This window comes from Equus caballus, chromosome 1 (genome assembly GCF_041296265.1).
Source record: "Equus caballus isolate H_3958 breed thoroughbred chromosome 1, TB-T2T, whole genome shotgun sequence".
NCBI lineage: Eukaryota > Metazoa > Chordata > Mammalia > Perissodactyla > Equidae > Equus > Equus caballus.
In genome coordinates, this window is record NC_091684.1 from 43531213 (window position 1) to 43555920 (window position 24708).

Below are 24708 nucleotides of genomic sequence, written 5' to 3' on the forward strand. Positions count from 1 at the left end.
CTGAGTTTTCAAATTCAGCCACTCTGACCTTCTTACTATTCTCTATGTAAACTGCATGTACTCACCATCTCTGTACCTTTACAAATACCATTTTCTCTGCTTGGAAAGCCCTTCCGCTTCCTTCCCTTCTAGCAGGGAATCGCTACCTGCCTGGGAAAAGCTAGAAATTATGTATGATAAATTACCTGTATACAATTCTCTCTCCTTATGCTAACCTTTCCCTGAAAAAACAATAATAATAATTTACAGGTCTATAGCACTTACAGTGTGACAAGCTCTGCACTTTGTGACTCTTAATTCTTTTAATTCTCACAACTCTCTGTTTATGGAGGTATGATTATATTTAGCAGAAAAGGAAACTGCAAAGGGAAGTCAAATGACTTGCTTAGGGTTCCAGAGTTGGGATTTGTAATCAGGCAGTCTAGTTCTAGTACCCACATATTTAACCACAATGCCATGCTGCCTCTCAAGTTTGTGTATCTTCGTGGGCTCAGTGTTAAGCGCAGTGTCTCATTCATGGAAGGCACAAATAAATGACTTTGGTTGAAATTCACGAATGACCAGACTCTCCTAACAAGGGCATGTCTCTCATGTGGACCTGAAGTTCAGGCTTGGTGAAGGAGGATTTTGTAAGTTAGTTTGAGCAGGCTTGGAGCCAAATTGTTCAGTCCAAGAGGTGTGGAGAAGTAGTGGATGTAAATTAAGGGAGTGTCCTGAGTGGAAGGTGAGGAGTGGCATTGAAATTAAAAAAAAAAAAAAATCTGTAGTAGAGAGATGTGTACCCAAGATATCCAGTTGGTTGGGACAGGATGGTGGTGGTTTGATAAAGGGAAGTAATTAGAAAGAATGTTCCAGGCTTTGATTTATTCTTTTGGTGTTCTAGTTAATTTGTGAGTGGTGGGATGAGGAAAATTTAAATTTCCTTTAGAGGATAGGAATAGGAAGGAGAGTACATAAAAATTGCGGTCTTAATGAGGTTAGATATTACTTAAGAAAATGCTTCATAACAGAACAAGTCCTCTTGACAATTACTGTTCCATAAGAGGGAAATGGTCCATTTATGACAACATATATGCACTAAAAATATTGTTATCAGTTGTTTGTAGAGCACTAGTTCTTTGATGAAATCCATGGTGGCAGTGGATTGGGGAAGAAAAAGAGAAAATTCTCGGGTTTACAGGAATAATCATTGGTTCCACAATAGATTTTACCTAGACTTTAGATTCCAAACGACCAGAATTCAAGGATAGCAACGTGGAAAGTTTTATGTTGTTGTAATGACTAGCTGTCAGCCTTTCTTCGCAGCCCTACATAATCTAAATCCAGACATATATAATGAGCAGAATTTTAAAAAGTAGAGAAGTCCTGGACAAAGTAATACCTTGTTTGCTGCCTACCTAACTAGCATGTTTTTTGACTGATCAAGCTGTTTGGTGATCCCGTTTTCCATTATGGGGTCTTGTCTTTGGAATAAATTAGGGGTATTAGAGACAGGTAAGAATTCCCTTTGAGAATGCGCTGACTTAGGCTCCAGAAAGGCAGATGCCAATATTTTTAAGGAAGATCTTCTACTTCCTGATGTGATAGCCATCTTCTAAGCCATAACCATCCTCTGAATAAATGAAGCAGGAATTATGACCCAAGACCATGTTTAATTATTAAAAATTTTTAAAATGTTTTAAATTTGTATTTATTTATTTATTGTGGCAACATTGATTTATAACATTATATAAATTTCAGATGTACATCATTATAGACCTATTTTTATGTAGATTACATCATGTATAACACCCAAACACTCATTACCATCCATCACCATACACATGTGCCTAAGTACTCCTTTTGCCCTCCTCCCACCATGCTTCCCCTCTGGTAACCACCAATCCAATCTCTGTCTCTATGTGATTATTTATTGTTATTTTTATCTTCTATTGATGAGTGAGATCATACAGTATTTGACTTTCTCCCTCTGACTTATTTCACTTAGCATAATACCCTCAAGGTCTGTCTATGTTGTCACAAACGGCCAGATTTCATCCTTTTTATGGCTGAGTAGTATTCCATTGTGTATATATACAACACATATTCTTTATCCATTTGTTCCTTGATGGGCATCTAGGTTGCTTCCAAGTCGTGGCTATTGTGAATAATGCTGCAGTGAACATAGGGGTGCATGTATCTTTATGCTTTTGTGTTTTAATGTTCTTTGAATAAATACCCAGCAGTGGACTAGCTGGATCATGCAGTAGTTTTATTCATAATTTTTTGAGGAATCTCCATACTGTTTTCCTTAGTGGCTGCATCAGTTTGTACTCCCAACAGCAGTATATGAGTTCTCTTCTCTCCACATCCTCTCCAATACTTGTTATTTCTTATCTTGTTAATTACAGCCATTCTGATGGGCATGAAGTGATATCTCATTGTAATTTAGATTTGCATTTCCCTGATAATTAGTGAACATCTTTAGTTGAACATCATTAGTTGAACATCTTTTCATGTGCCTGTTGGCCATCTATATATCTTCTTTGGAGAAATCTCTGTTCAGATCTTTTGCCTATTTTTTAATTGGGTTGTTAGTTTTTTTGTTTTTGAGATGTATGAGTCCTTTATATATTTTGGATATTAACCCCTTATATGATATATGGTTTGCAAATATCTTCTCCCAATTGTGAGGTTGTCCTTGACAATGATTTCCTTTGCTGTACAGAAGCTTTTTAGTTTGATGTAGTCCCATTTGTTTATTTTTTCTACTGTTTCCCTTGCCTGGTCAGACATGGTACTTGAAAATTTGCTGCTAAGATTGCTGTCAAAGAGCATATTGCCTATGTTTTCTTCTAGAAGTTTTGTGGTTTCAGGTCTTACATTCAAGTCTTTAATCCAATTCGAGTTAACTTTTGTGTATGGTGTAAGATAATGGTCTACTTTCATTGTTTTGCATGTGGCTGTCCAGTTTTCCCAACACCATTTATTGAAGAGACTTTCCTTTCTCTATTGTATGTTCTTGGCACCCTTGTTGAAAATTGGCTGTCCATAGATGTGTTGTGGGTTTATTTCTGGGCTCTGGATTCTGTTTCATTGATCAGTGTGCCTGTTTTTGTGCCAGTACCATGCTGTTCTGGTTACTATAGCTGTGTAGTATATTTTGAAATCAGGGAGTGTGATCCCTCCAGCTTTACTTTTTTTTTCTCAGGGTTCATTTGGCTACTTGGGGTCTTTTGTTGTTTTATATATATTTTAGGATTCTTGGCTCTATTTCTGTGAAAAATGTCATTGGAACTTTGATAGGGATTGCATTGAATCTAGAGATTGCTTTTGGAAGTATGGACATTTTAAGTATGTTAATTCTTCCAATCCAAAGCACAGAATACCCTTCCATTTCTTTGTGTCTTCTTTTATTTCTTTTGACAATATTTTAGTTTTTTTTCCCCTTATGTCTGATAACTTTTCTGGGGGTATTTCCATTGTTGTTAATAGCTGGCAAAGCCAGGTATTATGGCACTTGTCTTGGTTGTGCTGAGTCCAAAAGCTGCTTATTGTGGTAATGCTCCCCCACTCAGATCCCCCACTCCTCTAGGGAAGGCTTTACATTAGGATTGCTCCTGGCTGGCTGTGAAGCAAAACAGCTCAAAGGTGGCTCTTTTCTCTCCAGAAAGGAATTTCTGCCTTTTCCACCTCAGTCAGCACTATCCCTTGTTGTGGGGGCTCTTTATCCAATCCTCAATTCTCTCTCAGGGGTAATTGTTCCGAGAGTAGTTATAAATTTGTTGTGTCTGTAGGAAGAAGTGAGTTCAGAGTCTGCCTATGCTGCCATCTTGACACCATCTTCCATGTTGTTCTTAACTCATTAATTTTCCAAACATTATTCCCTATTTCAGGCGTTTATTAGATATTGGTATAAAAAGGTCATTTATACTTACAGCTATTTCTATAGTCAGTAGCAATTACCATTGTGGTCTATATTACATATGCCTTAATCATTAGGACAGGGTCAATTAATAGATGCTCTGAGTTTTAATTAAGCCTTAAAGATAACTCCAACCTTAAACTCAAATAACCTTAAGTATAAAGGGAAATAATGATATAATTTATGACTGAAATAATTTAGGTGAGAATTTACTTCGGAATGATGAATTCTATATTAGTTTATATTAACTGAGATTCAATTACAGGTTATATTAGAGTTGGGGGCTGAAAAATAATCACCAGTTAAAATACAATATATTTGATATCAATAATGATGAGTCTGATCTCAAAAGTGAAAACGAATCATGCATAATCACCAGAGAGCAACTACCAAGGGATTGAAGTGTCATACCCAGTGTTGCACTGAGCCTTCTGCCAAGTGTCAGAAAGTATGTGCAGAATTTTAAAAAGTGGAAGTGAACATTTACGTATTAATGTTGAATTCTGAGAATTCAGAGACATACGTAGTAATGATAAAGCTATACTCATTTTTTCTAGTGGCAGAGAGAAGACTGGCTTTTCCCAACTCAGAAGTTTTGAAAATACTGTTCCAAGTTATTGTCATTGGGGGGATGCATTGCTTACATTTAGATATGCTATCAGTTTTCCTTCTCTATCCATCCCTCTAATCTATGATTTATAATTTAGATTTCCTATTCAAAATGAAGGAGTTTGGACCCAATTTATCCTTTATCTAGGTTATATATTGAATACCTATTGTGTTCTAGACACTGTTCTAAGTGAAACAGTGGATGTAATATAATGTAATCTCCTAAATTCTCTGAGCAGGAAGTGATGGGGGAGAGGTCACAAATAGCAAACAAAAAAGAAGGATAATTTTAATTCATGAAGGGTGTGATAGAAGGGCTTTCTCACAGGAGACTCAATTGTGCTGTTGTTGCTTTGTTTGTCATCAGTCATTAAAGTTTCCAGTCGCATTTTGGCAGCAGCAAAGCAGGACCAAAAAGCTTTGGAGAGCTTTCTAATACATAAAAAATGTCAAACAAGGACATAGACATAGGATAGAAAGTGAATGGGAGGGTGGAGGGTACATTATGAGAGTGGTCAAGAAAGGTCTTGCTGAGGCCCAAATGATAAGAACAAGGTGACAACAAAGATCTTGAGGAGGAGTGTTCTGGATAGAGGGTCTACTGAATGCAAAGTTCTGAGGACGGATCCAATTTGGTAAGTATAAGGCACAGAAGGAAAGCCAGCATTTCTAAAACAGAATGAGTGAGGGTGAGAACGGGAGGGGATGAGGATGGAGATGTGGGGGGGGGGGGGGGGGCCAGAATACAGAGAACTTTATAAACCACAGTAAGTTGCTTTTGATTTTAATTGCAGCAAGAAGCCATGGGAAGTTTTTAAGCAGTAGAGTGATTTCAATAGATTTGCTATTGGCACATATTTGGAGGTAGAGGACTTTCTAATGGATTGACTATGGGCAATGCTAGAAAGATGGAGATGAAGGATGAAGGAAGACTACTTCATTCATGCAATCGACATTTTTGAGTCCTGTTTTGTTCCAAGCACTATGTTAGATGCTGAGAATATTAGGGTGAATAAAACCAGACACAATCCTTGCCTTCAAGAGAACTTTAAATATGCTGAAAAGTATCATTTAAATAATAATACAAGGGGCCAGCCTGGTGGCACAGCGCTTAAGTTCGCACGTTCCGCGTCGGTGGCCTGGGGTTCTCTGATTCGGATCTCAGGTGTGGCCATGGCACCACTCAGCAAGCCATGCTGTGGTAGGCATCCCACATATAAAGTAGAGGAAGATGGGCATGAATGTTAACTCAGGGCCAGTCTTCCTTGGCAGAAAGAGGAGGATTGGTGGCAGACGTTAACCCAGAGCTGATCTTCCTCAAAAAGTAAATAAATAAATAATTTTTTTAAAAATCATACAAATAAAAACATAACTATAAGCTGAGAAAAGGGCAGTGAACTAAAGCTTTATGGCGTTGTAAAATCATATAGTGGAGAGACCTAATTTAGCCAGAGTGTGTGTGTTTGCGGGATATACTGGGTTAGGGAAGGCTAAGATCTGAAGGAGAAGTAGGATGTAGTTAGGTGAGAAGAAGTAGGAGCTCAGCAGTGGAGTTCTTAGGCCTGGTGGTTAGGAAGGGAGTGTGGCACAGATGAGAGACAGACCCAAGAGGGTCAGCGGGGCTGGAGGGCAAAGTGAAGGAGAGTAAGACGAGGTTGAAAGGCTTGGCATTGAGCAAATGATCTATGGTCTTGAAGGTCATGTTAAGGAGTTTGGCTTTCATCCTAATAGCTACGGAAACCTTTAAAGGAACCTAATTGCTAAGGTTTCTTCTCATTCTAAATTCTGTATTTTTCTGTAATTTAATTTAAAATAAGAAAACGGCAGAACTGCAAAGTGACCTTCAGAAAATAGCAAAACTGCTGGCATTTGGTTAACATAATTAGAGAGACTCTCGAAGAATCAGTATGCATAATCATCTTCCCCACAGGTACAATTGAACATTTCAGGATAGCACAGTCATTATAGTCCTGGTGTTATGACACCATCAATATTGTCTTTTCCAAACTCGGACTGCCTTTGGCCGCTGTCCTATAGGCTCTTCTGTGGACCCCCGAATTTTATGAACTTATGCAGCATGGAAATATGTGCAATAAATGCCTGTGTAGGTAAATTAAAATAATTAATATGACAATTGTGTGTGTTAAGTTACAAAATCATATCAGATGACATTAAGAAGGTGATTAGATAATTTCCATGAATTAAACAGACTATGGATATTCCTGCCAAACTTTCTACTCTCTGGGATGAAGCAATTAAAATCGTGAAAGTGCTGGCTGGTCTGGAACATTAGGAGAGCCCACTGCCATCTTGGCACACCCTGAACCCTCATGAGGAGCTAACTTGTGGCAGACAGAGCTATGAAGAGAGGAGGAAGACTAGGGTCTGGGGCCATGATTTAATCCTTGGATTCAGCCATTTCAGACACTATTGTTTGGACTACGCTGTTTTGTGACTGAGTACCTTCCCATTTTGCCCATTTTGTGGTTAGATTTTTCTATCATTTACAACCAGAGAGTTGGGACCAATCTTTTTGTTTATCACAGAAGGTGACTTGGATGCATCTCTCCTTTGCAATGTAAAAGAGACATGTTATTGCCCACACCAAACTGCCCAGCCACAGGCCAGGGATGGAGAAAGGAGGTGGAGGTAGGGAGGTAGAGGAGGACGGCCCATCCTTCCCGCCATTTCCACCACAGTTCGTGGTAGGACGTGAAAGGAGAAGCGCCTGCACTGAGTGCCACCTCCATCTCTTATTAGTGGTATGACCTTGGGCCAGTCACTTAAGCTGTGTTTGCTTCAGCAAACTCCCCCTACGGTTATTGTGAAATTCCCATGAGATAAGGGCCACCAATGTGTTTTGCTCACTGTGGTAGGGATTGAAAGCTGGCTAGGCTTTGTCCCAGACTCTTCCCTTCCTTCTCAGATGAGACCCAAAGGACGAGGAAGAAGCCATCTTTCACCACAGCTGCTGGCAGGCTCTGAACTCCAGGACCAACCAGAGTCAGAGCTTTCAGGAGAAGACGAGAGCCAAGTTCTGGGGTGCAGCCCCCAAGGGTCTCTTGGGTTATCTATTGCTATGTAACAAACCACCCCAAACCTAGTGGCATAAAAAAGAACCATTCTGTGAGTTAGGAGTTCAGACGTGATAGAGATGTCTTGTCTCTGCTCCACATTTGATGCTTCAGATGAGGACACCTAAATGCTGAGGCTGGACTCACGTGGAAGCTTCTCCACTCAGATGTCTCCCTCCTGACTGTGTTGACTGAGATGACTCAGAGGCTAGGTTTGGGTGGCACCATCAATCGAATCACCTCTATGTGGCCTGGCCTATGGCTTGGGATTCTCACAACATGGTGCTTGGTTCTGATAGGGAGCTTCACAAAAACAAGCGGAAGTTCATGGCCTTTTCTGAGATGCCCTTGGAAGTCATGCAGCATCACTTGCACACAGGCAATTGTTACAAAAGAGCCACTAAGGCCAGCCTAGTTTCAAGGGGAGGGGAATTAGACTCCAGCTTTTAATGGGAGAATGACAAAGTCACCATGAGGGAGAGCTGGTGGAATGGAAGATGTGTTTTGGCCATCTTTGGGAAATCCAAGCTGTCAGAGAATCACAGCATTTCAAGGCTGAAAGGGACCCTAAAGTTCCCTCTCAGGCATCCTTGGACACCAATCTCAATCTCCTCTGCAATTTTCTGGCGCATGCTTACCCAGCCTCTGCTGCTGTATGCTTATTACGTGGTGCCTCCTGCCCACTGGGGCAACGCATTCCATCTTGGAGCTGCTTGCACCTGTACACATTGCCTTTTTGTGTGAGATGCCATCTGCGACTTTTGGTTTCCTCCCCTTAATTCTCACACTTTCTCTGGACTATCACCTAGAGAGGCCGCCTCCTTCTGCTTCACCACAGCTCAGTGGAAATTTGAAGACAGCTACCATGCCTTCTGAATCTTCTCTTCTCACAGCTTCACATCCCAGCTTCACCAATCCTTCCTCTGCACCCAACTCCCATCTTAGTCCTAGCCCCTCAGAGACTGTTTGGGTTTGTCCAAGCAGTGAATGCCCTCTTGGGGGCCTCCCCAGTTCTTCCTTCCTGTTTCCCCACCACCAGAGCTTTGATTTCGTTTGAATGGTTTCTTCTCAGCCCCATTGGATGATCTTGATTAATGAAAACAATTTTGAATAATTCTATTCCTCTTGCCAGGCATTCATTTAAGAACAGGCATGTGACTCAAAGGAGACATAAGGGGATGATTTCTAGGGGTTTCTGTGATTTCTTCCCAGAAGGAGTTGTAAGATGAGAAACTCCCCTTTTCTGCCTCTGACCCACCTGTGATGACTCAAGCAATGGCAGTCATCTCGGGACCATGAGGACCCCGCCAGTGAGGGCAAGCCACCTGGAAGAGGAAAAGAACCTGAGTCTTTGGAGGACTTGTTGACCCAATAATTTGACCAGCACTGTAACTGCTCCATTTCCAGACTTCTTGTTACACGAGAGAATAAACATTTTTATAGTGTAATCCATTTATTTGATAAGCATTTAGTGAACACTTAGGCACTCTTCTAAGTGCAAGGGGTACCTCAGGCAACAACATAAAAATCCCTTCATGGAGCTGATCTTCTAGTGGAGGACACAGTTGATAGGTGACTTGAATGATATGTTAAACATGGGGCTGATGACTTCTACACGCCCCTAGACCCACTTTTCATTTTTCCTGGACCTTCTCTCTGGTTAGAGGATGATCTGAATGGGAGGTCTCTCCTTTCCCCTGACTTCCATCTGAGTTACACCAATGAGGATCCCCATCAGGAGACCAGAGGGTGGAGAAGAGAAAGGTCAGGGTATTTATCCCTCGGCTCCCTCGGAACTAGGCTGGGGTTTGGCAGTGGATATTTCCTTATCAGAAGCCATGATTCAGCTCCTGTTGGGCTGGTCTCTCTCATGGCTCCAGCTCTCAGCAGGCTCTAGTAATCCTACTCCCTGACCCCTTCACCTCCAGCACTCCTTGATCCACTAATCCTGCTCACACTCCTGCCACTCATCCCACTTTGATTACCTCCCTCTCCTGAGGGTGCAATCTCTTCTCCCAAAACCCTGATAGTTGTAGGTGGTGAGTGCTACATAGAAAATTAATTTAAGAAGAGTCACCCATGCAGAGGAAAGGAGCTGATTTAAAGGGCAGGTCAGGAAAGGTCTCATTGAGAAGGTGACATTTGAGTAAGAATATGAAGAAGTCATGAGATATCTTGGGTGGAGGGACATTTCAGGCAGAGGGAAGAGCCTATGCAAAGGCCCTGAGGTGATTCTAGGCCTGGATATTCAAGGAACGTCAAGAAAAGTGATATGAACAGAACAGACAAAATGGAGAGAGAGAGTTGGGATGTGAGGTCAGTGAAGCAAATGACAGAAGGTGTTGGTGACTTGTAGCCACTATGGGACTACACTGCCCATGAGTAGAGTGGCCCCTGCAGGGAGAGACAGGTGCTGCTGACGGTGTGTTAATAGAATCACCTGGCTGCTACATGGAGAAGGGACTAGAGGAGTCAGGCAGGAGCAGATGTCTCAGTTAGTAGGTGACTGCATGGACTGGGCAAGAGAAGATGGCAGCCCCATAGCAGTAGATGTGACTAGTTGTTGAGTTCTGGGTGTATTCTGAAGATGGAGCCAGCTAGATTTGCCGACAGAGCAGTTGTGGGCCTGGGAGACAGAAAGGTTAAGGATAACTCCAAGGTGTTTAGCCCGAACACCTGGAAAGATGGAGGTGGTGTTGCTGATACTGGGAAGGCATGGGAGAAGCAAAACTCGGAGAAGGCGGTCAGGAGCTCAGTTTTATACACATGAAACTTGAGGTACATATGAGACTGTGTTTGGTAGCCCCTGGTACATCACATCTCCTGGGGTTCACACCTTTGGCAGTCCCCTCCCCTTGCATCTGGACTGTCCATGAGATCTGCTTGAACTCATTGAATGTAGCACAAGAGATATAGGACGTATTCCTGGCCTGGGCCTCTAGAAAACCCGGCACTTTCTGCTTTTGCACCCTTGGAAGCCAGCTGCCGTGAATGAAGTTGGCCCACCCCCAGGTCAGCATGCTATAGAGAAGACTGGGCAGCCACATAGAGAGGCCCATGTGGAGGAGAATAGACCATCACAGCTATGCCCCCAGCCAGTGACCAGTACCAAATTCTCACCACAGAGTGAGGCGTTAGACCGTGTAATTATCCCCACTGACATCATGGGAAGCCAAAGAATCATCTAGTTAACATACAGTATCAAGAGAAATAATGAATTGTTGTTTCAGGTCCAAAAAAATCACGAAAGATTAGTGCAGTCATTCTCAACTCGGGGAAATTTTCACCCAACAGGGTAATTGGCAATGCCTGGTGACATTTGCGGTTGCCACACTGTAGTAGAAGTGCTACTGGCGTCTTAGTGGGTAGACGCCATGGATGCTGCTGAACATCCCACAGCTGAACTGGGTGCACAGGACAGCTCCCAACAGCAAAGAAGGATGTGCACCAAAATGGCAGTAATGTTGGGCCTGGGAAACTGTTACCTTCATACTGTTTAACAGATTGCAAGTAATTTTGGTTTTCTGAAAGGAAATGACAATCATTTGGATGGGAATATGCTTTTAAAAAGGAGGTAGGTAGGGGCTGCCTGGTGGCACAGTGGTTAAGTTCACACGTTCCCCTTCAGTGGCCTGGGATTCACCCGTTCGGATCCTGGGTGTGGACCTATGCACCGCTTGGCAAGCCATGCTATGGTAGGCGTCCCACATATAAAGTAGAGGAAGATGGGCATGGATGTTAACTCAGGGCCAGTCTTCCTCAGCAAAAAGAGGAGGATTGGTGGCAGATGTTAGCTCAGGGCTAATCTTCCCCAAAAAAGAGAAAAAAAAGGAGGTAGAGAATAGAAAGAAGCTCAAATGAGCTAAGGATTCTTCAAATTCTGGTTATTTTTATTTGCATTTCTTTCTTTTTTCCAAAATAATTGCATATCCGCTACTATTATGTGATCATAATTAAGTGCTAATTTTCCTCTTTTTTGAGAAGGTTTTCTCCTACTTAACATCCAGTGACTTCTTCCTCATACTTCAGCTGGGGCTTAAGAATCTTCTCGTTGGTGAAACCCTTAGGAAAGAGTCAGACTGTACCACATACTGTTCACAAGCCTGTACTAACAGAGTGTATACTGGATTTGCATACGGGATTGTTTTGGAATTTTTGAGAGGTCTTGGGTTAGGAACCAAGTGAGAAATATGACCAAGACTAAGGTAAATGGAACTAAAATATTACCATTATTAGGGGCTGCCCCGTGGCCGAGCGGTTAAGGTTCCAGACTCTCCCCTCAGCGGCTCAGGTTGGCAGGGTCAGATCCCAGGTACAGACCAACTCCACTCATCAGCCATGCTGTGGAGGCATCTCACGTACAAAGTAGAGGAAGACAGGCACAGATGTTAGCTCAGGGCCACTCTTCCTTGCCAAAAAACAAAACAAACAAATATTACCATTGTTACTAATAAAATCAAGGCTAAAGGATGTAGCTTAGATTTGAGAACCAAATAGACTTCCAAGACTGAATCCTTTATTTGGGCAAACTTACCTGTCCTGTCACAGACACTCAGACAAGGGCAACTTCAAAGAAGCAGTAGAGAATGTCAGCTCTCCCTGGGGAGCTCCCTCCCACCAGGAAGAGATGAAAGGTTAAGATGAGAGTACCTAGCTGATTACTTCCGAATGTACCAATCCAGTAAGTTCCACTGTCTCCTCTGGTATAGAGTGAGGAAAGGGGATAAGAGAGGTCCTGAGTTTTACTAACTGAGCTCCATTCACATAGAAAGAAACATCAAGAGTGGGAAAGACGTTCCACCCTTCCCCTCCCCTACTGCTACAGATTGTAATTCTTCCCTGGTCAGCAATAGCTACTACCGTGCTCTCCAAAACAGTAGCAACTAACCATGAGTGAGTATTTAAGTTTAAATTAAATAAAATTAAATACATTTAAAAATTTATTTTCTCAGTCATACTGGCCACATTTCAACTGCTCAGTAGCCACGTGTGGCTCAAGGCGACTGTATTGGACAAGGCAACGACGTAGCTGTAGAACATTGCCACCGTCAGAGAAAGATCTGCTGGATGGTGCTGCAATGAGAGTCTTGTCTGACTCATTCATGTATCATTAATAACCAGGCCTGACTCACAGGGACTCAGAAATGTGTGTTGAATTGATACACGAAATGAAACAATTGTGATTTTGTTTTTCAAGTCTGCATGTTGTAAAGATCTCTCCATTCCGAAGAAGCAAGATGGAAAAAGGAAACATAGCTATCTTGCTAAATGAAATAAATCAGTTGAAGAACGTACATTCTCTAATCCTATTTTTAAAAATTACTAAGAAAATGGTTACTTTTGATTTAAAAAAAAGCAATAGATTAGATAGTATGTTAATTTTCTAGACAGAAAAAAAATTACAGCTATTCTAAACATAAAGTATTAATGAAAGGCAATTTTAAGAGTGAATAGACTAAAATGCTAAGAAACATGGCATTGAAGTATAAGTACAAATCACAGCCATTGGCCTGATGAATATTGCATGCAAACCGTGAAATCTGTTTCCTAAGCAGTGTGCAAAGTAATATTTTCTTTTCCAAAATGTGGCTCCCTTGCTAAGCTGCAGAGAAGGATAGGGCCAGATGGCACAGTTCTCATTTTTCTGTCGTATCTCCTGACCCGGCAATATACTCTCTCTCACCTCATCTTATAGAAATTACTTGCATTCATTGCAGGGGTAATCTTCACGCTGGAATGGACCTGGTGATTGTATCCGAGTCAGAATACTGGCACACTGACTATGATCATCCTCTTACAGCCTTACCTTGCTCCTCATTTGGTAGTTTACAAGCTCACAGATACTGGACCAGAATTCAGTGCATAAAGTTAAAACATTCTGTTTGACAGGGCCAAATCTAAACTGCTGAAGGAAGGACGTTAAGGCATGGAGCAGTGCCTTAAAAAGTAATTAGGGCCATCTCTCCTACCCTAGAAGTAACCCAGGGTTCAAAATGAAGATCTTTAGATGCCACAGTAATTTTTCAGGAAAAAAAAAACTACTATCATTAAGAAAATACCAGGGGCTGGCCCCGTGGCTGAGTGGTTAAGTTCTCACACTCTGCTTCAGCAGCCTGGGGTTCACAGGTTTGGATCCTGGACGAGGACCTAGAACCACTCATCAAGCCATGCTGTGGTGGCATCCCACATAGAAGAACTAGAATGACTTACAACTAGGATGTACAACTATGTGCTGGGGCTTTGGGGAAAAAAATTAAAGAGGAAGCCTGGCAATAGATGTTAGCCCAGGGCCAATCTAAAAAGATAAAAGAAAATAACAAAAACAAATGAGAATGACAAATAAAATAATACAGAAAGACCAGTTTAATTAGCAGTTCTGCTGTTTTATTTCATGCTCAGTTAATAGGAGAAAAGAATATTTTCATCAAACTATTAAAATGAATGAATTTAAAGATGTGAATATAATCACCCGGAAAAATGACTTTAACAAAATAGTTTTAGAAATGAGCATGAGAGAAATGATTTCTTTGTAATTATTGTGTTCATTGACTATTATTCATTTTTAAATCATGATGGATTCTAGGTTTGGGTAAAACTCCATGTAGACGAATGCATTCCTTGGGAGCAGATATTTAAAGAGGTGGAGCTTTTTGGTAAATTGCTCCTTTCTTAATGTTTTTTCTACTGCTGTTTCTATTTTTCAGACCCACTATGAAAATGGGGAATATATCATCAGGCAAGGTGCCAGAGGGGACACCTTCTTTATCATCAGCAAAGGAAAGGTAAGCTCTAGTAGCACAAGAGAATGATGCACAAGAGAGGGAGCTGGGGGTCCTCAGTGACACCTGGAGGAGCACATGTGCAGGGTCTTGAGGTGGATGAGTTTTCCCATCTTCTGAAACTGATAGAGAAATAGTTGAGAGTGGATGTCCCCAAATGATGCAGGAGGAAGAAGAAGTATAACTTCAAAGACCAGGAAATAGCCTGTGTGCTATAATATAACAATCATGATGCTAGATGCCGCTGCTATGCCTGCATAAATGGAAAGATTTCTGTCATTAAAACTATATAATTGAAAAAGAAAAGACTGAGGTCACTTGAAAAATCCTCAACAGGAAAAAAAAAATCATTCAGCCATTTGGAGCAGTATTATTGCTCTAATGAAACATCTGGGCTTTGAAATCAGATGGTACAAGTTTGAACCCAGCTAGGAAACTTACCAGTTTTAGTATCTGTAGGCAAGATGCTTAACATTCTGAAGGCAATAAGGATATAAATATATTCGTATTTTATTGTATCTTCATAGAGAAATATTGAATGAATACTAAGAAACTTGTAGAAATGGTAAATTATGGGGGAAGGGATAAATATGAGGTAGACAAGAGATATGAATGAAAAAAATCATAATTTATTCTTTATTATATTTTTAAATTTTCCAATATTTTGAATCTATTATAATTTTTATTTAAAAACTAAATAAGAAATTAAGTGAATTAGAAAATAGGGACTTATATAAATTAATATCCTAATATTATATTGTAAAAATGTCTTGTATTTCTTTCAACAAAGTCATGATCATGTTTCATTAGTTTCAGTCACTGTAACCTATGATTTGAACTTATTTTGTTTTATCATTAATGATCCTTAAAAATAATTTATATGTATTAAATATAGGAAGACATGGGAAAGGAAATGCAAGTGAGAGGGGATTTATATGACAGTTTCCATTTTTATGTGTCACTTTAAAAAAGTAAGTCAAATTTATTTCTTCTAATTTAACAAATATGACTGACTCCAGTATATTATGGCTCATATCAAAATAGGAAAGAGAGAGATTTACTGAGCCACAGTGGACAGGATATGTGAAAGATTACAAATCTTGTTGGATCACATTTTAGATAATCCTCTTCGGACTAATCTTGAATCTAGAATGGGCATTTGTCAATGTTTTACACCATTGGCATGTCATAATAAGGTGAAGAAAACTATATTTGTATTTTTGTCGTACCTATTCTTTTGAGTGATAGCAGAAAGCTTGGGATAGAAATAGATGTCAGGGACCAGCTTCTTAAAAGGCACCATCATGAAATGACATGTGTGACCACAGTTATGGTTAAAGTTGTATCTTGTATTTTCCAATGTTAGAGGATAAGAAATGTCAACATTTTGTGTTTTTCATATAAATTATGAGACTAACCATTTACTGTCTTATTTCTTAACGCTGACTAGAGAATCATGGAAAATTGAGAATCCTCATAGATAGAAATGATTCTATGGGTCACAGGGGGACTTTTTGTGCTGATGGTCTGGATTTATCTTTTCTTTATTCCGTTACTAGTTCTTTGCTATCATTGGATGATGTGTTTATCTATTGAGATGAATTTCCAACAGGTTTTTGTGACTATTACTGCAAATTCCCAGCACTGCCTAAAAGAAGCTGTGGTTTCTAACCAGTTGCAGCTGAAGACAGGTGCATTAGTGGTGCTTTTTTATGAGTTCCATAATATGTATAAATAGAAAGAGCGTGGAAATTGTGCCACAGGAATCTCACCTTTGGTGATATTTCATAGCACTGAGGGCATTCTGGGAAAGAAATAGTAAGACTATCTTAGACACTTTTCACACATTCAGAAAAATTTTTTAAGCCATTTTTCCTAACCAATTTTTTGTTTGTTTGTTTGTTTTGTTGCTGAGGAAGATTAGCCCTGAGCTAACATCTGTTGCCACTCTTCCTATTTTTTAGCTTGAGGAACATTAGAACTGAGCTAAGATCTGTGCCCATCTTCCTCTAGTTTATATGTGGGTCAATGCCACAGCGTGACTGACAAGTGGTGTAGGTCCCTGCCTAGGATCCAAACCCACAAACCTGGGCCACAGAAGTAGGGTGTACTGAACTTAACCATTATCCCTCAGGCTGGCCCCCTAACCTATTATATTAATTATATTAGTTATCTAATAATTAATATATGATATATTAGTACATTAACTTTATTAATTCTAATATTAATGCATTGGAATCACTACATTAAGTTTTAAGAAGCAGATGAGCATGCTTAAGTCGCAATGGGAAGGAATAGAAGGAAAGAAGAGTAATGAGAGTAGCTTCAGGTCAGCAGGCAAGTAAGTTGTAGAACTAAAATTTTCTAGGATTATATGTTTTGTTTTAGGTAGAAGATGGAAATTTGTTTTCACATGCATTTAAAAAATTTATAAAGGATAACCCTGGCAAAGATATTTTCCTTGTTACCGCCAAACTGGCTTTTCCTTAGAAAATATTGTGTGTGAGAGAGAGAGAGACATCCAACAGGGGACTGTAGAACTACAAATGGATTTCCCCTGTTCGAGTCCATCTGTTTAAGTGTAAAACAGTTTTTATCCTTCCATAAAGCACATCCACACAAAGAGAAAAAATTTATAAAATAAACTTTGAAATATTAATTTCCCCCCATTAAAGCTACATAAATTGATTTTCCTAAAACGTGAGGCACAATGCTGTGCTGACGTCTAGAGTCCCTGGTACTGCCCCAAGTGGAAGCTGAGTTAGTTTTCTGTACTTTATTCCGTCCATTCCAACTGCACAGCAACATGACTTTTTCCCCCAACAGTGAACTATAAAGCGCCAAAGGATCCACAATTGAGTGTGAAAAATATCTCTGATAAAACTTTATGCATATGTCCCTACAGTTGCATTGCATTGAAAAATAAACTCTCCATAAATAAGTTGAACCAAAATTGAACAGGATTGGTAGACGAAATTTCAGAGTTCCAATAATAATTCAAGTGCAATTTGATTATTTGATTCTATTCAATATACTTTTATGCTACCATTAGAAAAAAGTGTGACCCAAAAATTCTTGTCCATTAAATGCCATTTAAAACCACATGGCTTTGCTTAGAGTTAACAAGTCCTTAAACATGTTGGTTAAACAAATCGGCTTGACGCAGTGTTCAGTGTTGTTGAATATGGAATGCGTTGTCTTATGTAAACTTTGTTTGTATATGTACACATATATCTAAGTATACATAAAAGTAAAACATGAGAAGCATTTCTTTCTAGATCAAGAGCAAGATAAAGATGCACAGTATTCCCCCTTCTGTTAGTGTAGAACTAGACATCCCAACCATTGCAGTAAGTCAAGGAAAATTTATGTTTGGAAATGAATAAATAAAACAGTAATTCTTTACAAATGGTATGATTTCAGTTTCTTTTGAGTTTTTTATGTTGATAGATAAGTTATTAAAATTAATAAGAGCTTAGCTAGATCAGCATTGTTCAGTGGTTTTTTCTTAGTTGATGGAACTGTTCCCTGTCTTCACAGCCCAAAACAATAGCCATTAGTCCCATTCACTATCTAAACTAAAACTAACTTAAATGAAGTATTCAGCTTCTCAGTAGCAGTAGCCACATTGCAATAGCTGAATAGTTACATGCAGCTAATGGTGACCGTTTTGGACATTGCAGAACTAGACAATTTACTATAAATTAATATTTCAAAAAGTTGAATTATTCAGAGACATCTACAGTATTAACAGTCTAAAGAAGAAAAATCACATCATTATATCAATTGAGGCAAAGAAAGCATTTGACAAATACTTAATTCATAATAAAACCTCTCAGCAAATTGGGAATATAAGGGAACTTCCCCAAACTACTAAATGATATCGACAAAAGGCCTACAACTAACATCATACTTAATGGTGACAGACAGAACAATCAACGACTGAAGGCAATCAATGGAGAAAGGGAAGTCTTTTCAACAAACGGGGTTGAAACGATTGGTCATCCATAGCCAAAAAATTGAATCTTGGCCTTTTAAACGTCATACTTTATTTAAAAATTAAATAAGAATTGATAATAGATTTTAAAATACAATGTAAAACTTTTAGAAGAAAATCTTCATGACTTAGGGTTTGGTCAAAACTACCTAGATATGATACCAAAAGGACAATCAACAAAAGAAAAAAAAAAAAGGTAAATTGGGCATTATCATAATTACAAACTTTTCTCTGTGAAAGACACTAGGAAGAGAATGAAAAGACAAACTACAAACTGGTAAGAATATTTGCAAATCACAAATCTGGCAAAGGGTTTGTATGTGTTGAGCCTAACTGAAGAACATCCAAAAATCAATTTGAAAAAACCAACTATCCAATTTAAAAAAATGGACAAAGGACTTGAATAGACATTTCAACAAAGTAGATATAAGAATGGCAAATGAGCACATGAAAAGATATTTAACATCATTAGCCATTAGGGAACTGCAAATTAAAACCATGAGATACCATTGCATGCTTAATAGAGTGAGTAAAATGAGAAAATATATAAACTGACAATACCAAGTGCTGGTGAGGATATAGAGCAAGTGAAACTCTCATACATGGCTACTGGGATGCAAAAATGATAAAGCCATTCTGAAAAATGATTTGGCAGTTTATAGAGTTAAAGTTTTACTATATGATCTAGTAATTATACTTCTTGGAATTTATTCTAGAGAAATGAAAACACGGTTCGGACAAAAATACTGTGCATCAGTGTTTATAGCAGCTCTATTCATAATTGTCCCCAACTGGCACTGTCCTTCAATGGATAAGTGGATAAACAAACTGTGGTACATTTATTCAATTGAGCACTACTGAGCAATAAAAAGAATAAACTTTTATGTCATGCAACAATTTGAATGAATCTCAAAGACATTATGAGTGAAAAAAAATCCAGTCATAAAAGTTATTTTATTTTATTTACATGACATTCTCAAAAAAATAAAATTAATATGATGCAGAACAGACCATCAGTTTCTACAAGTAAGATTTGGGGTAGTATGTGACTATGAACAGATAGCATGAGGGAGTTTCTTGAGCTGATGGAATTGTTCTATATTAAATTGTGGTGGAAGTTAGACACATCTATAAATGTATTTAAATTCGTAGAACTACCTACCAAGGAAAGAAAAAAGTCAATTTTACTGTATAATCATTAAAAAAAAAAAAACTACCTATGTTTCTAAACACCAGTAAATTCAGTTAAAAATATAATTTAAAAAAATTTCCAAAATCAAGTATCTAGGAATATAACTAACAAAAAATGTTCAAGTGTTTGAAAAGAAAACTTTATTTAAAGACACTAGAATGCAGAGTAAAAGACCAAAATGGCCAAAATATTTGAAAAGGAGAAGAGTATATTGGGGAGAATTACTTTAGTAGATATCAAGACTTATTATAAGGTTAAGGTAATGACAATGTGGCCTTATTTTTGCTAAGAACTAGATAATTATATCAGAATAAGAGAATAGTGAGCTCAGATAAAGATCCATAACTATATGGAAACTTGATTTAGGACAACATTGGCAATACAGATACCAAAACAATTGGTTATTCTTAGGGAAATACATAAAACTCGATCCTGACCTTATACCATACACACTGGAATTTAGGTCAATTCCAGACCTAAATGTAAGAGGAAAATTGGGGAAAAAAATCAAAAGACATTTAGGAGAATACTCTATCATCTTGGGATAGGAAAGGATTCTTAAACATAAGTACAAATAATAATAACATAGTTAAAAGTGATTACATAAAAATTAATAACTTTGGCAGGACATCATAGAGATAGTAAAAGGACAAACCACAGTCATATGAGTCAATGAAAAAAATAACACGAATCAATCCAATAGAAAAATAGTCAAAGAACTTGGTAAGACACATCACAAAAAAGAAATGCAAGTGGCTCATAAAATAATATGAAAAATGCTCTACCTCCACTAATAATCCAGAAATTGCCATTGATACCTACCTACCTTGGCAAAAATCAAAAACTGACAATATCAAATGTTGATGACAATATGGTACAATATGAACTTTTGTCCACTGATGTAATATGGTATGACTTCTTTGTATCAAGAGTGAGTCAATACTAGCAAAATTGGAGATGTGTATACTTTATAACCTTGTTCTTCATTCGTAAGGATTGATTCTAGTGAAACTCTTACCCATGGGCACCAGAAAACATGTACAAAAATGTTCATACTAATGTTGTTGATAACACAACAAAACCAAAATATAACAAAAATAAACCTGGAAGAAACCCATATTTATATCTACAGGAGAATTAATAAATTATGTAGTAGTCATATAATAAGATAATATGCAAACAGAGGAAATGAGCTACAGCTTTGTATATTAACATGGATGAATTTGATAAATCTCAAACATAATGCTGATCAAAAGAAACAAGTTGCAAGGGCCAGCCCCATGGCACAGTGGTTGGGTTCGGCACATTCTGCTTCATGAGTTTGGATCCTGGGCGTGGACCTATACCATTCATTGGCTGCACTGTGGTGGCAACCCACATATAAAATAGAGGAAGATTAGCACAGATGCTTGGGGCTAATCTTCCTTAGGACAAAAAAAGTTGCAGAAGAATATGTATGGTATGATATGATTTATATAAAGTTCAAAACCAGGTAAATCTATGGTATTTATGCATAAAACGAGGTGTGTGTGTGAGTGCATGTGTGCACACACATTAAATTACAAACATTAGAAAGAGAATCATGAAAAGAAAATTCACCATAGACGTTTTAGGGGAAGAAGGTGGGACTCGTGGTAGAGAGGTTTTCTAATTTAGTCCTGTGTTACACAGAAGGTTTAGTCATTGAATCAGGCTCACAGAAATCATAGATCTTGGCCCACACTGAATTTAACTAAAGATTCAAAGAATGCAGGCAAACTTCAAGCTCAGACCAACCATTTTTTCTCTGTACATTTCCCAAACTTTCAGATACAGCTCCTAAAAGTGTCCTGCATTGGTAGACATTTTGGTTTTGGAATAACGGGACCAGTTTTTGAGCTACATTTACAGAACATTGTTTGTAAAGGGAGCTGATTTGATTTGGGGACTAGTCAGTTTTTTAATCTATTAATCACACAAGTAGGAAAATGCTTACTTGACTACCCTTATTCTCTAGCTGAGTCTGCCCTTCAGATCTATAAATCCCATATTTCCTTACAAGAAACATTACTTGCTTATCAAACCTGTTGAATCTGTACTACAACACTTCATTTTGTTTTTGCATTATTTTTGGTTAAACATGTTGGTTGAGCACATGGATATTGTTTGTCGAAGATTTTGGTATTAAAGATTAATTTTAAGTGTTCCATTGAAAATATCTAATTTCTATCTTGATTCTTTTTTTTAAAAAGATTTTATTTTTCCTTTTTCTCCCCAAAGCCTCCCAGTACATAGTTGTACATTCTTAGTTGTGGGTCCTTCTGGTTGTGGCATGTGGGATGCCACCTCAGCATGGCTTGATGAGCGGTGCCATGTCCGTGCCCAGGATCCGAACCAGCGAAACCCTGGACCCCCTAAGTGGAGTGTGCGAACTTAACCACTTGGCCACGGGCCGACCCCCTATCTTGATTCTTAATTTAAAAAATTATATGTAGTTTTTAAAAAGTTTGTTTTTTAAATTACAAGACTATACATGTCTCAGAAAAAATAATATGTATAAGTAAAACAAACATAAAAATACACATTCTCTTTTATCTATCTAGAACTAAAAGTAGTTAATTCTCTAAATAGCATTTTATGGCAACAATAAAAGAGCAATAGTAGTGATGTGGGATATTTTATAGTCAAATCCATGGAATTTCTGAAATAGGAAGTGAGAGAAATAGGAGGAGAAAAAATAGGGAAAAAGCAACCAAATTTTGGGGCACTTACTATTACAAGGATACTTTTCATAGATTTTCTCATTTGTTCACACACGCACACAAGGAGATAACACTTCCATTTTTTGGACAAGGTGGCAGGTAACATGGGTTCCAACAGACTAAATATTATCTTTAAGACTCTCTAGAAAGTTCCTTGCACAACATTGTGGATCATAAAGTGCTTTGTGGTTTAGCTGAAAAGATTATGTACACAGGCCAAGGTTAGAGAGGCTGTCTCTGTGTATTTTACTTTCCCTACCCTGAAATCTTTTCAGAATTAAATGCAAATGTCCACGACTTGTGTCTGTGCATATTTAGAATAATTCATTATATATACAAAGAAAAAGTGTGGAAATTACAGCTTTAAAGGAAAGCTTTTATTCTTGCTCTTTGAGCTGCTTATCTTTTCACGTATATGGATTATCCAGCTAGGTTTTTCCTCCCATTTATCATGTAAGCAGAAAGTGGTTTGTTCTGTAGGTGGCCCACTTTCTATGTCTCTATTACTGCATTTCAGTACCATCTTTTAAAAGAACATTTCAAAGTCCCTAGAAATTTCTCCATGGCTTGCGTAAATCTACCATTTTGAATTTCTAATTTTTTTTAAATTAACCAAATGGCAAGTGTACAGTTATATAATGTGTCCTTATATCTAATTTTGAACTAATGAGCTTAACTTACAGTATATTACCCCTTAGTCCATGACTTTTTTAAACAGCCAGGAGGACTGACAGGAATAATTTTGTTGAATTGCCTCGCTGTGCACATGAGAAAATTGAGGTTCAGAAATATGACAGTGTATCAGTGTTTATCAAAGATGAGTCTATAGAACATTTGCCTCTAAATCACCTACATTAACTTTTTGAAATGTGAGTTTCAAAGACCCACTCAATCAGAACCTCAGGAATAAAAGTCCAGTAACCTTTATTTAAATAAGATGCCCCATCCAGCTCCCCCAACCCACCCCACACACACTGAAGTTTGAGAATCTCTGGACTAGTGTATTTCTATCCACATCTGTAAAAGCCTCATCAGTATGCAGATGAGCATCTCTATGATATAGTTTAGTGGTAAGAGTGTTAAAAACTGCATTTCCATGGTTTTGAAACACTGTATGGAGGAGCATTCAAATGGATCATTGGAGAATAATAATTGAATTCCCTCCACTTTGCACAGAGCTTCTTACTACTTATAAAAATTCTGGTCTTTCACATTCCATCTCTAAATTCAGAAACCTGAAGCACAGTATTTTATAAATGTGTGTAAATGTCTGGCATTGTCTCAAGAAATTAGTTTTTCTACTTCATTACATTTTCTAGGTAGACGAATTTCAACTGTTTAACTTTTCTGGATGACACATGGCCAATATTATGAATATTAGTAGAGCTTGAGGGGGAAGTGAATTAACACAAAGGTACAGCTTACTGCATTCATGTCTTCATTCATGCAACAAAACATCATTATTTGCCTTCCATGGACTATCACCCAAGTCACAAGTCCTGTATGGGCTGAGATACCTTCTTAGTAAAGAAACTTTTTATACAATTTACAGCTCTTTATTGAGTGCTTATTATAAATTGTAGAGAATGCCAAAGAAATACCTGTTTCTTTGAAGTGTGTACTATTTATTATGGTAAAAATAAAGACACATGTACGTAATTTTTATATCTTTGAAAAAAGAAATCCTACTGAATGAAGCATGAAGATCATGAGGACTATAGTTGGTTAGAGACCTGCAGGAAGCTTCATGACAATGTGACTGGCCTTTGAATGAAGGCTAAATTTTTCTTAGGGAAAAAGATAGGCATATTCTAGAGAAACTACAATGGGCATGTAGAGGTGTATAGAAAGATGTGCATTGCAGCAAAAAACATGGAAACAATATAAATGTCTATCTACAAGGAAATGGTTAAACAAATATATTTATAGGATGGAAGAAGACAATAAAACCTCAAAATTTTAAAATGGATGAACTAGATTTATCCACCTAGCAGCATGAAATAAATAACTAAAACAATGTTAAGAGAAAAAATGTAAGTTGCAGAATAATACATACCATATTCTACTATTCATTTATTTTGATAACACTTGCATATAAGCACATAAAAAAGGATTGGAGGAATGCTCACTAAATTCATTATAGTGATTGCCTTATGGAAGGTAGGAAATGGGAATAAGGATAAGGATTACGTGAAATTCAGACTTCTGAATAATTTATTATTTGTTAAAAACAACTTGAAAATATAACAAAATATTTGTAGGTCATTTCTTGTGGTTTTCTTGGGAATTAGTAATATTATTCTTTGGCTCCTTTAGTGACGATGTACTCTTTTTCTTCATAAAAATAGTTTTAAGAAAACAGGTGGAATTAATATTATCAATTAGTGTTCATTTGATCATCCAGGCGGTAGA

At 38.1% G+C, this 24708-nt stretch overlaps 1 protein-coding gene across 3 annotated transcripts in view; it reads left to right on the plus strand.

The window, feature by feature from the left end:
• The window catches only part of PRKG1 (protein kinase cGMP-dependent 1), a 1115289-nt gene that overhangs the window by 890078 nt on the left and 200503 nt on the right, over nucleotides 1-24708 (plus strand). For all 3 annotated transcript variants that reach the window (XM_001917682.5, XM_070225075.1, XM_070225081.1), the window contains one exon: nucleotides 14292-14369. In XM_001917682.5, coding sequence (XP_001917717.1) covers nucleotides 14292-14369 — 78 coding nt within the window. The remainder of the gene's footprint in view (nucleotides 1-14291; nucleotides 14370-24708) is intronic.